General features: G+C 36.1%; 1 protein-coding gene across 11 annotated transcripts in view; it reads left to right on the top strand.

The window, feature by feature from the left end:
- The window catches only part of NBEA (neurobeachin), a 467529-nt gene that overhangs the window by 111839 nt on the left and 341905 nt on the right, over window positions 1-13785 (top strand). For all 11 annotated transcript variants that reach the window (XM_042014378.1, XM_042014387.1, XM_042014386.1 and 8 more), the window contains exons 9-11: window positions 2366-2563; window positions 2976-3109; window positions 12589-12697. In XM_042014378.1, coding sequence (XP_041870312.1) covers window positions 2366-2563; window positions 2976-3109; window positions 12589-12697 — 441 coding nt within the window. The remainder of the gene's footprint in view (window positions 1-2365; window positions 2564-2975; window positions 3110-12588; window positions 12698-13785) is intronic.

Here is a 13785-nt window from a genome sequence, read left to right as displayed (position 1 = left end):
CTTCTTTGGGAATTTCTATTTCAGAAAGTAGTGTAGCACAATAGGAACACAATTCTAGATTAAAACATTTAGTTGAGGAGTGAATAGTCACAGTGTGTTATATTGGTGTTTTTACTTTGGATTGGCTGTAGTCTGATCCTTTGGGCTGAATGAATACCACCAATTGCAGGACATTTGAGTTTCAGCCTAAAAGAAGTCTCTTTGCTTCCGAACAGCTTTGCAATATGAACAGTCATTAAGTGGGGATCACTGGGAGTTTCCCTACAAAACAGACTCCTTACCCAAATGCAAATCACAGAATCACACAGTGGTTGAAGATGCAGGAAGCAACTGGAAGCTGGAAGTCCTCTGGTTCAACCTCCCTGCTCAAAAAGGGTTGCCTAGAGCCAGTTGCCCAGGACTATGTCCTGACAGTGTTTTAATATGCCCCAAGATAGAGACTCTATCACCTTGCTGGGCACCTTCACAGTGAAAAAGTGTTTTCTGATGTTCAGAGGGAGACTCTTGTGTTCCAGTTTTGCTCATTGACTTGTATCCTGCCACTGGGCACCACTGAGAAGAGTCTGACTCTATCTTCTTTTTAACCTCCCTTCTGTTATTTATATATGAGATCCCCTCTGCTGCTTCTTTTCTGCAGGCCGAAGAGTCCCAACTCTCTCAGCCTTTCCTCATGCGAGAGATGCTTCAGTCCCTTCATGTTTTAGTGGCCATTCGTTGCACTCTCTCCAGTAAGTCCATGGCTCCCCGTGGTAGCCCAGAACTCCAGGTGTGGCCTCACCAATGCTAAGTAGAGGGGAAGCAACACCTTCCTCCATCTGTTTGCAACACCCCTCCTAGTGCAGCTAAAGATATTATCCTACATTGTCCAATGGAGGTGGAACCACAGACTTGCCATTCACATGCATTTGCCCTTCCTGGTTGTGCTTTCTGTTACGGTAGCTTTGTCTTGTACCTTTTCAGCATTGCAGCCTCCCTTCTGCCGGGCATCACCAAAGTTGGGACAGTGCTGGCCAACAGATGTGCTCCAAGGGTTCTGCAGCAGCTCCAGTCACGTGGCCAGTCTGTTCAGCTTATGACCCACATACAAAGGGGTGCTAGTCAGCAGACCTTATATTGCCATGTGTCAGTCACTTGAGCAGATGCACTTTCCCATTGTTTGGCTGTAATCAAGAGAATTTTTTCAGGGTTTCTAGCAGCCCTGAGAGCTCTGAAAAGGCTGCATGGGGTTTATGGGGTTACATAAATGGTAGGAACCTCTGATTTGTTTGGAAAGAGCTGATAAGTTTCCTGTGTTAATTCTAACATGGATAGCAAAAACCCCAGTTATGGTACTTTCAGTAGTTTCATGATACAGGATTTCATACTGGGGGGGGAAAGGGGAGATTTGGTAGGACCAAAGGGATAAAGAGAATTATGATCACTATATGCAGTGAGAGCAAGGGAAATAATTAATATATAACCTCAGAAATAAATTATTTAAAACTGAGTAAATATTTTAGAAATAACATTTTATAGATAGATGGATAGATATCTTCATTAAATTGTGGTCATTTCTAACAAATTTGTTTTCCTTGTATCAGTACAGCACTGTACTGTGTTACTACTAGATGTCTTTTTGCCACTGTTAAATGATTGTTGTATGCAATAGTTATATTATAAGTAAATCTGACAATGCTTTGCAGAAAGACAGAAATCTATTTTCTCATGCCTTATTGATTTGCCAGAAAACTTAGTTTTAGATCAGATATGAATCATGATATGTTTAAAAATAACAATTAAATTCTTCAGTCTTTCTTACAAGAGCTCAGAATTTGAGAATAATTACTGTGAAATATGGCATTTATGATTTATTTTGGAATTCTTTTTAGTATAAGTAGCTTGTTTATATATACTCCTGACTGTTAATGAAGCATGGTTTTTAATACTGTTCAAAAAAACCTGTTCCTTTAGTCAACATGGCATAGCATTTTATATTCTAATTTGAGTGAGTTTATATAAACTAAAATATAAGGCATTTAATTTGTTCTTTATTTTTAATGTGTTTCATGCTTAATTTTTATTTTAACATATTTATGGATACTTAGTGTGACTTTTTTTTTAAGATAGTTACTTCTGAAACTTGTAAACAGTGATGCAAAAAGGAGAGATAATACATAAAATACCAAATATTGCACTGATGTAATGATGTGGTATAGAGTAAATAAGAAAATCTATCTCATTGTTCAGTAGCATTAGGCTACTTGTAAATGCAAGCAAAGTTTAGTAGTTTGTTTATTCCTTCTCAAGTCCAATGTAGTTTTTGCACATTTTGTGTCAGGGAATTTGTCTAAATTAATTACCTTGTAAAACTTCCGTTTTTTTTCAGAGCACATTCAAATTTAAATCAGAGAGTGACATTCATCTGGCTGAGCACCATAAACAAGTCCTGTATGATGGGAAACTCGCAAGTAGCATCGCTTTTACCTATAATGCGAAGGCCACCGATGCTCAGCTATGCCTTGAATCCTCACCAAAGGAGAATCCTTCCATTTTTGTACACTCCCCCCATGCTCTCATGCTTCAGGTTTGTGCTGCTAAGTTGATGTTCTGTGATTACTGTTAGCTGAACATCACAGGATTTGTGTGATAGTGTACAGAGGTTGTTATTTTGTGTTCTGTCAGCTTGTAATATAACTTTCACTTAAAATGTTCTTTCTTTGCTCACTTTTTAAAGCAAGAAAAAAAAGTGTTCCATGAGAAACATAGAGCATACCATGAGGCATAGTTTTCCATGATACTGAAAATTTTCTGTTTAATGTTTGCCTTTAAATACAGTGATTATAATTGAAATATTGTAATAGAATGAAACAAAGTAATGAAGCAAAGTTTAAAAATAGTCTGCATTGAATTTGGGGTTAAAGAGCTCCAAATTTTATTTTTAACTGTCCTTTAAAATTGAGATTAATTGTGGTTTTTCCTTTATTTTATATATTTAGGACGTGAAAGCTATTGTAACCCACTCCATTCACAGCGCAATTCATTCCATTGGAGGGATCCAGGTTCTTTTTCCTCTCTTTGCCCAGTTAGACAATCGACAGCTGCATGACAGTCAGGTGGAAACAACAGTTTGGTAAGCCTCTTTTAACCAAGTTAAAAAAAAAATTAATCTTACAATATTTTCCCCTTTTTTTGTGGGAATGTTCTATAATTTTTTCTACACTTTGCCCCTGCTTCTTTGAAAAAGTTACTATTTTTCTAAAAATAGTTTATGGTACAATATGTAAATTGTATTGATCTGATGAGAATCCCGTCTGAACTGGCATAAAACTGATATGATTAAATAATAAATTCAAATCACTCTACAGTCTTTAAGGGTAGTTTTATGACAGTTCTTCCAACTTCTGAAAGAAATCAATATGCTTTTACTTGAGAGTGCAATGTTGATTACATTCTCAAAGTGTGTGTCATTTGAATTCATATTTCATAACATTCAAAAATTAATTACACATGGTCAGAAAGTCACAGAGCTATGATCAGGTGTTTTGTGGCCATATTACAGTTGCAACAGTGACTGGGGACACCCCAAGAGAATTTTAAGCTCGGACCCATGTAGTCTCTCCTCTGATACTATGGAAGACATCTCTAACTTGAAAAGCCTTCACAGATGTTAGATTAATGCTTCCACTGGAAGCCTGAAAAGGACTACCTAGGAGTCTGTCAGTACCCATGCTGACTTAGAATCATAGAATCCTTTAAGATGGAAAAGATCTCAAAGATCATGGAGTCCAACCATTAACCTAGGACTGTCAAGTCCACCACTAAACCACGCCCCTAAATGCCACATCTGCACATCTTTTAAATGCCTCCAGGGATGGTGACTCCTTGCTCAAAGCTAGCTCAACTATAGTTATTTTTGCAAAGATCTCTTGCTACTTGCTTGTCAGGGCAGCCTCCTGTTCTAGAGGCAACACAGGACAGCTAAACTTCTCCAGAAAAATGTGTGGCCTAAACATTTGGGGGTAACAAATCTGAAAAGGTAATGCTGAAGAACTGGTATGGTGTTTCCCCGTAGGATTATTTGTAACCAAAGCCTGCTAGAAAGCAGTGTCTAGGGATAAGGTAAGCTGACTTTTCTGTATGAGTAAAGTGATAAAATAGGTGCTTATGCAGAGCACATGGCTTATTTTCCATTCTAGAATATTCTTCTATTAATTATTCTAGATATTTCTTATTGCATTAGATAGTTCAGTTAAACATTAGTTAACTGAAAAAAATAATTAAATAATACTAAAATTGCCAACATATTTGAAAGACAGAAAAGCTGGTTGTATACTGGCTCACGTGGAATATATATATATATTTTTTAAGTCTCTTTTTCAGGATGTACTTGGCATTGAAGCATTGTAAAGTAAGGGAAATAGAAAAAGAAATACTTGGTTTGAAATAAGCTTGGAAAAAAATCCCTGTATGTTTTTATTTTCTGGCAAAGCAGAAGAAAAAAATGCTTTATTCTAATTTAAGCAAGGTTATGTGTGTATGTGTCCCCACATAAGAATAAAATATATGTTAAATTCATTAATGAGCTGAATCTGTAATAGATAACAAAGCAATAACTAGATCTGTTTAAAAATGAAGAGCTAATGTAATGTAGGTTTTAGAAGTTGAGATTAAGACTAATTCTTCCCAAGTGTGTGGCCTACCCAGCGAGTAAGAACATTCATAATGTTTAATTGAAAATGTACAGAACATTTCTGGAGTTAGTTGAACTGTAAGTAGAAAAAAAATTATTCTTGAATAGGTCAATGCATTTCTTCTATAATTAGATTATATTCTAAAAAGAGATCTGTAATTAATTGTGCTATATGATTGTACAAATGCATAATACAAGAGGATGTGATCCTAACTCAAGGACATATTGAAAAAAATTTTAAGCAAATGGCTGCTTGATGAGATGTAACTTATATGTTGGATTAAAATGTTTTTGGTGTATGTGCATTATTTTCTCATATTTTATTTAATGGGCTATAGATATCAAGAACAATAATACTGAAAGTGAAAAAGAAAGTAGACAAATAGAAGAATAAAATATTTTGGGGATCAAAGAAAGGAGGTAATGTAGAAAGAGTGCTAAACATAAGGTTCATTTGAGGAGTGGAATAAGGGAAGTGATGCACTTAATGAGTCCTTTCCTCATTCCCCCTTATTTATTAGATTATTCTTTCTCTTTATGTCAAACTGTATCTGATACTCAGTTATACCTGTCTTACCTATAAAAATATATCTACAACAGCAACAAAGGGCTGCCCCAGTTCTACTACTTTTCTGAATCCTCTTTCTCTCCTGCAAATATCAAAAACTGTTTAATAAGTTCAGGGTTCTCAATTATTTGATTTGTTGTTTGGATTTTTTTTAAAATTAGAAGGGCTTTATTAACAGGACTATGAGGAACACCTTTCTTTTTAATCATCTTGATCCATATTGAATTTTAATTTTCTAAATGAATAAATTTATTGTAAATAAAATTTTAAATTATAAAGCAGGGCAATATGAATATAGCAAATTCATGGTTTAGTGGTATTCTTTGTAAATGGTCTTTATTCCTGTTATATGTATATCCCTGTGTGCCTTAGCTACATTTTCCATGAGGCCAAGTATTGAAATAACCTACAATTCTGGTTCTGGAGCGCTGTATAAATTCTTCTGCTCTTGTACACTGGAATTAAAAGAATGGAAACTGTGTTCATACCTTAAATACGTTTTCTCAGATGAAATTATGCACCTGCTGTTCAGGAGGGTGGTCTTTTAACTTCGCTTCCAAGACTGCTACTTTTCATCCTGATTTTCTTTACTCTGGTTTGAATAAAAAAATTAGCAGTTTAGGACAATAAGGCATTTAATGTCATAAAAAGAAACATAGAGTGCACTGACTCTGGATGTATCAAGTTGCCACCCAAAGCCACTCCATCACTCCCCTGCTCAGCTGGTCAGGGGTCAGAAAATATATCAAAAGGCTTGTGGGTTGAGATAAGGGCAGGGAGAGATCACTCACCAGTTACTGTCACAGACAAAGCAGACTCGACTTGGGGAAATTAGTTGAATTTATTGCCAATCAAATCAGAGTAGGATAATGAGAAATAAACCCAAATCTGAAAAACATCTTCCCCCTACTCCTCCCCTCTTCCTGGGCTTAACTTCACTCCTGATTTCTCTTTCTATTTTCCCCAGAAGAAGGGAACAGGAAATAGGAGTTCTGGTCAGCTCATCACACATTGTCTCTGCCACTCCTTCCTCCTTAGGGGAAGAACTCCTCACACTCTTCCCCTGCTCCAACATGGGGTCCCTCCCACAGGAGACAGTCCTCCATGAGCTGCTCTAACGCAGGTCCCTTCCATGGGGTGCAATCCTTTAGGATCACACTGCTACAGTGTGGGTCCCCATGGGGTTGCAAGTCCTGCCAGCAAACCTGCTCCCACACGGGCTTCTCTCTCCATGGGGCCACAGGTCCTGCTAGAAGCCTGCTCCAGCATAGGCTTCCCTCAGAGTCTCATTCTAGAAATTCATCACTGGATTTGCTAGATCGCATACATCATGCAATAAAACTTAAGAATACATCTACTGTTTATCCTACTAAATAAATACAGTGTCTATGTCCACCTTAAAGGTGATATGTACACCCAACTAGAGTTTGTAGCAAAGTAAATGTAAGCAACTTTTCAGACAGTTTTATTACTGACATTATTTTCACTACTGAATGCAGATAGCCCTGTTACAGAGTGTATTGCGCACCTCTTGTCAGTCAGTAAAACGGAAACATTGAATAGGGCAGCAACTCCTACTCTTCATTTTTTCTTGTCAATGTTTAGTGCGCTTTGCGTTGGCCAGTTAATATCTCATTAATAATTTTAGTAATTATTTTCTTTTCCTTTACTATTTTTTTATGTTCATATGATGAGGTTTTGGGTTACTGTCTACTAGTGCTGCTGCATGTACTTTTTAAGATTAATAGTTTGATAAGAAACAGGAAGTTTCCACAGATATGAAACAACACATCTTGACAGGAATTAGAATTTGATGTATTGATTTTATTTATTAGCTTAATATGAAAAATCTGTGAGTTTCCAATAATTCTTATTAATGTCTTTAGTTTAATTGATTTCATCTTATAGATCATGGCAGCAAATAAGTTGAATGCCATGTAGTATCCTACCTTCCTAACCTGTCCTCTCATCCTGTCTTTCAGTCATTTTCTTGTCATAGCTGGCACAGGTATTTAAACTTGACAGTAGGTATGGAAGTAATCTTTCCTGAGGTTGCTGCATTTGCCTTTATGCCTCTCATGGACAGCCAAGGTCCCAGTCCACTGCTGACTCCAATGTAAAATTCAGAATTTGCATTCTTTAGTGCTGGTAACCCCTTCCCTCTGTGTTTTGAAGGGAAGAATTCTGGATATTGCTCCTAAAATTTCACATCACTGGTGTGACCTAGTTGTGCTCAGATAAAATCAGTGGTACTTGAATTTTCCCAAGCTGTGACAGCCAGAATGTGATTTGGCAAATCAGAATGCCTGGACAAGGGTTTATGATGAAACTACAGCCACTGCATCATGTAGTAGAAACCATTCGCAAGCTCCTAAACTGCCCTACCTCTGCATAATTCAGAATATCCAGGGACTATTAAGGGTGACTAATTTGTTACTGGAGTCTGTGTCCCAAAATGTTTTGCCTGTTAGCAGATGTGGCTTGCCTCTCTAGTTCTCTCATACAACCCGTATTCAGCTGATTCATGTTTATGAATGAAACATGATTAGTAGTGTTATAAGCTTCATCACATGTTACAAGAAAAAAATTGAAAAGGCATAAGAAAGAAGTCACTTCCCCTTTCTCTGCAACAAGCTTACAGAAAGAAAAAACATACTTAAACTGGAAGCTAAGGAAGCACTTTAGAGAGCTGCCATAGCTGTAGCTCATGGAAATGTTAATTGTTGGTGTATGATTTTCCTTAATACCACTTTATCTGTTTATGCTAAGATTAATTTTCAATAATTATTATATTAACAGCCTGTGATGGAATTATTCATAGAATCTCCTTGTATTGTTTTGGAGAAGCTGAAAATACAAATAAAGGATTTTTATCTTATAAAGAATTCTTTCCCAAAGAGAATTAGACAAAAAAAAAAAATACTTGCATCATTTTCTTTTATACAGACTCTCGAAGTTAAATGGTCTGTTATTAATAATCATACTTAGATCTCCAAGGCAACATGCCTACCTTATCTAAAGGTGCCTTTTGTAAAACCTAATCCAGATAACTTTGTAATACACGATCCAAGATGAAACTTATATTAAGGCATATCTGACAGAGAAAATTATCATGGGAGTGAGGAACCTAGAGAAACTAATCTGGGTAGTGGTTTATAGAATAAAAGAACAGCAACAACAACAAAACAAACAAAAAGCCAAGGCAAATTTCACTTTTATCCTAATGGCGCAAATTCCTGACTTCTAAGGTACTTCTAAACAGTATCATAACCATTGGAAGTACTGCATCATCATGCTTTGGTCTATCACCTTTTTTTTTCCTGCTTTTTAGTAATGAAAAACTGCTGTATTTCTTTTTTCCTGAAATCAGTTATATTTTCAGTAGTTTTTATAGTTGTCTGAATTAGTGTTGGTTGACATACATAGTTTCATTTTCTATCTGTATCTTGGCTCTGCTGCAGACAAACTGATCTGTTCTAGGAAGGGCATGGTCTAGAAGAGATGTAGGAATGGGCTGAAGTATCTGTTATATCTGGGCGTGTTGAAAATAGGAAAGAATGGAGATAAATTTTGTGTGGCAGTCCACAGAATTCTGCAAGTTTAATGTGTGCTGTGCAGCAATCCAATGCATGCTAGTTGCTGGTAAGTTTGTTAAGTTCTGTTTAAAAAATTGTTCAACTCAGAAGACAGTCTTCTCATCAATATTATTTTACCTCTGTCAACAACAACCTTTTAAAAAGAATGATTTTGGCAACCTCTTTCTGCTGATAAATATTTTCATATTTCAAATCTTCAGGTTTAATTTGTGTTCAGCTGCCAAGGTGACTATATAAACTGAGTATCCTTAGAAATTGTTAAAAGTTCTGGATACAGTCCTCTGAATTAGACTAAATCCTTAGAATGTAGTATTGAGGGGGAAAATACATTACTTCAGTATGGATTTTTATATCTAGATACACATTTGCTTGAGGTCGGTCTGACAATGTGGGGAAAGAAAAGTTTTGAAGAGCTTGGGAAAGTTTATCTGAGAATCCAGGCAGATCAGATGCTCTCTAGCATAAAGTATGTGAGGAGAAGAACATTACATGTGAAACCAGTGTTGCGTGCAACAGCTGTTACTTAGTGCAATTTCATTCCTCCTTCTCCAAAAAGGAAGTTTCACCTAAAACAAGTCTAAGCAAACTCTCTGAGGTAAAAAATCCACAAAACAAAACCCAAACCATAAATACCATACAACACCCCGCCCCCCATAAAAAAAAAACCCCGAACCAAAACCAAAAAACAACCCCACAGACAGCATGTAGTCTTTTTCTGCCTACCTCTAATCATCGTCATGTAGTAATAGCTTCAGTACTGTACATGCAGTGGGAATTTAAAAACATTTCCATTTTGATTTGATAGTTCTTCTATGAGTTGAAATATTACAGATCTTTTCCTTCCCTCATTTCCTGCATAATAATATAAGCAAACTGCTAGTTAAATTCAATTATTATGTTAATTTTTTATCAATACTGTGGTCCTATACACTATTCATATCAAACCTCATTGTGCCTGCCAGATGGTTCTCCTTAACTGCTGCTGTTTCTGGTACTTGGATTTTTTTAATGTGCTTGAAGGTGTAATGATGCATTCACATGTGCTATCCCAAGATCTGACTTACTATATACTGCAGTCAACTCTATTATTTATGGTAGCAATCTTGGATAATGCAGAAAGATTAGAAGATAGAGTTACTGCCTGCAGACCTGAGCTGATTCTGCAGAGCTGGATTGGGGTATCTTTATGTGTCTGGATCAATAGATGTTAAAAGCCATTTTGGAATTAAGTAAAAGCATAGCTCATTCACAAAGGCATTGGCTAAATTAATACATTTTCCAGCAACTAGAAACACTGGCCCTGCTTTGCAGTAGCAGCTAAGGTAGCTCTGTGCAGAGGTAATGTGGGCAAGCAGGATTAGTTTCAGCTATAGCCCGCATAAAGATGGTTAATATCTGAAAAGTGATATTTGGGAACTGGCTGCAACTGAATTACTACACTTTTTCGAGTCCTTCTTTCTTACATGGAACCAGCTTGTCTGTTTCTGTGTCTGTGACATGGTTAGGTATAAACTGGTCACTTACTATCTCTGAGTTGACTTGTGGTTTACGTGTACTCGAATAGAGGGAAAGAGAAAAATCTTTTTTGTAGGGTGTTAGTGTGTCTTACAACTTGCATTCAGAGTCTGTCAGAATTTCTAACAGTTGTATAGAGATTGTATTGGTATGAGATAAGAATAGCTCTAGCCCATGAGTTGACATCTAAATTCATAGAGTGAACAAGTCAAAAGGCTTTTGAAAAAGTGCTTGTGAGAATACAAAATAAATTTAAGTCTGGTGCTATGTTCATGGTATTTTAAGAATATTTTTTTGACATTTCAATACAATAGTAATAGTATTTTCTTTTTCTAATTTAAGTTCTAATTCTGCAGATGTATGCTGTTTCCTGACTTTATGCATAATGGCTTGTTTTCCTAGGTCATGAGGTTACTCATAGAGGATGGTAGTAAGCACCATCAATCTAAATGGAATTTTCTTTTACCTATTCAATTAAAAAAAAAAAATCTAAATTTAAATCTTCAACACTTTATGTGAGCTGCTTATGGATTTTCATGTAGTAAAAATGATTAGATTTTTATTTTAGATGACAAATACAGTAGGAACTTTTGATTGGGGTAAGAAAAAATTGATGCATATAATCTGGTTTGAAATTGATGTGACAGCTTGACAGGCTGTTTTGATAAAATCTTTGGAGTATTGTAAATGGATATTATCTGTGTTCTTTTATTGCTGACACTGTGGAGAATTCCGTATGTGATTTTAGATGGATTATTATGACCATTCAGCAATGAAGAAAGACAAGGCCCTATTTCATGTTCCCAGCATGTACTTTGACTACACTGTGTTCTTTTTGCATGGCAGCCTTACTCAACAAATAGAATAAATCTTGTTTTCCTCAGCACTTTGATTATTTTTGGTGCTGGCATGAATTAACCAATCTCAATATTTATTTCAAAATGAAAGATTCTATTTGAAGAGCAAGTGAACCTTTAGATGAGTAGATACTGTAAGTAAAGTTGAAAGGTATCAAATGCAGGTTGGCTATTTCCTGTAAGTCACTTTTTCATAGTGCAAAAGCCACAGTTTTTACCCTTGCCTCTGCCTACTACCTGTGTGAGAACTTTCATGGTTGCAGACACGTGTGTATACAGCTAGGAACTGTTACATCTATTTAATTTTTAGAAAATGAATAATGACTTTATGTATGCATTGTATATACACTACAATACATTGTCATCTACCTTTTTAAGACATTTGAAAAATAATTTTAAATACTTCCTTTCTGTCACAATTTCTTTTCTTTCTCCCTTTTCTCTGGATTTTTCAGCAATAGATAAGTTTTTTTTTGTTTTATTCTCATCTCCCAAGAGTCAATTATGATTTTTTTTCCCTGTGGTGGATTGATCTGTCATGTTTCTACTGCTAGTTTTCATAACATAGTTTCACTTTCTTGATGATTCTATCCCCTGCAGTCTTTCATATCTCTGATGTTTCTATACTGTAACCTTTTCTGAGCACTTTCCCTCCCTGTACTTTCTGAACACTTCACTTTAAGATATTGCTGGGATGGGCTGTTGGGTGATTTCCTTGTGGCCTCTGGGGTCTCTCTGTGCTTTCCTAACTGAATGAAAAGTAATCATTAACCTTTATTTGGTCAAGCAGGTATTATTCTCATATTTGGTCTTTAGAAAGTGTGAAGGAAGCTCTCCACCCTGCTGTTGTTCCACTGTGGTTTGAGGTGGGCATCATTGCCCATGTGCATGTTCAAACATTTTATGCTTCACCTCTGTGTTGAGTGACTCTAGGGACTGAAAGTGTGGAATGAGGACATACCTAGTGGCTGAAAATTTTGCTGTTCAGCATAGCTAGTCTGGACAGTAAAATGTTTGACACAGCCCCTGGCTGTGTCATTCTAGCACTGTCAGCTGGATTCCACTCCGTGTCTTCTGCCTCTTTCAGCTGCCAAAACTTTGGCTAGAACTGCAAGCTCTGGGACTGGGTATTTAAAACATGGGATAGTCGTGGTCAAACCAGGAGTACTGACAGTGCTTGTCTGAATATGAATTCCCACTCCTGCCACTGTAATATGTGAAAAATCACTGGAGAAATTTGTCAACAGGAAAAATAAGATTTGTATTCTTTCTAGGAATAGTTCACCACCCTAAACCTGTTTCTATTCACTTAATAGCTGGTGATTATTGAGAAAGCAACAGATACATTTTTAATCTGAAAAAAATCTTGTTCTTTACATACAGTGCTACCCTATTGGCTTTCTTGGTTGAGCTTCTTAAGAGTTCAGTAGCCATGCAAGAACAAATGCTTGGTGGAAAAGGCTTTCTAGTCATTGGCTATCTCCTTGAAAAGGTATGTTTGGAGGATTTTTATCTTTGTTCTTAATATTTCTACTGTTGTTGTGGTACTTTCAATCACTTGGCTCAAATGACTGGTGGAATAAAATATATTTGTGATATAAGTATTGCAAATTAAAAATATATTATAAGTTGTCTAAAAGAGTCTACTCATCTTCTTCATCCTCTTACATACCAGTATTCAAAGAATCAATTTTCTGGAGCTGGTTCTGTTCTCTTATTTATGTTCTTAGTTTAGATCTCTTTGTGAATCACTTTAAATTATTTTCATTTCTCCAATTTCTGTCCCCCAAACTTGTTTAGTAAAGTTGTTTTGTTTCTAGTTTGTACAAACATAGCAGAAATATCATAATTGAGATTTAAGTTTTCTTGTGTATATGTTCATAAAAGTTAAATTAATCTTCTGAGACTCAATTCTGAAATTGTTGAAATAGTGGCTCTGTGTTTTGAAGAAGAAAAACTGTAACAAAATTTAATTTCTGAAAGAAATAGTTGCAAAGGACATTCCCTTTACTTGCTCATTTTCAGGTACGATGAGCAGTTATCACAAAACTTAGGTTCAGTTCAGTAGTGTGAGGAATATCACCTGCCTCCTGGCCTCATGGCACCCTGTTACTGGGGTTTATTAATCTAAATAACCTGAGAGCAAGCTGTCAGATATACTAAGATAGTGATGGTCCTACAATTGAAGCTCATGGCTCCAACATTCTTGAATATCTACTACTGGACTTTTATTACCACGAGGTCAGCATAGAAATCTTTTAAGAAGATGATAAAAATCATAATAGCACCTTTAAAAAATGTTCTGAATTTTGAAGAAGAATGATAAGCAGTTTCTCTCATTCTGTTCCCTTTGTTCTTTGTGGCTTGGGAAATACCTTCACTCAATACCTAAAAGCAGATTTTCTATGCTTCTGTTTTCACTGCCAAGCAAGTGTGATTTAGAATGTCAAAGAACTAGCCTAAGGTAGTGGTTTTTTCCAAGCGTAGGTTTTCTTGTGACATAACCAGAATGAATTTACAAAGTTGTTAGCTTTGGTTTGGTAAGTTAAGCACATGCAGACTGGGTGAGCCCTTGTGGAG

Source organism: Corvus kubaryi, unplaced genomic scaffold, assembly GCF_017639235.1.
Source record: "Corvus kubaryi isolate FWS band 111438036 unplaced genomic scaffold, C.kubaryi_AGA036_p1.0 split1-65, whole genome shotgun sequence".
NCBI lineage: Eukaryota > Metazoa > Chordata > Aves > Passeriformes > Corvidae > Corvus > Corvus kubaryi.
This window is presented reverse-complemented; position numbering and strand designations above follow the sequence as displayed.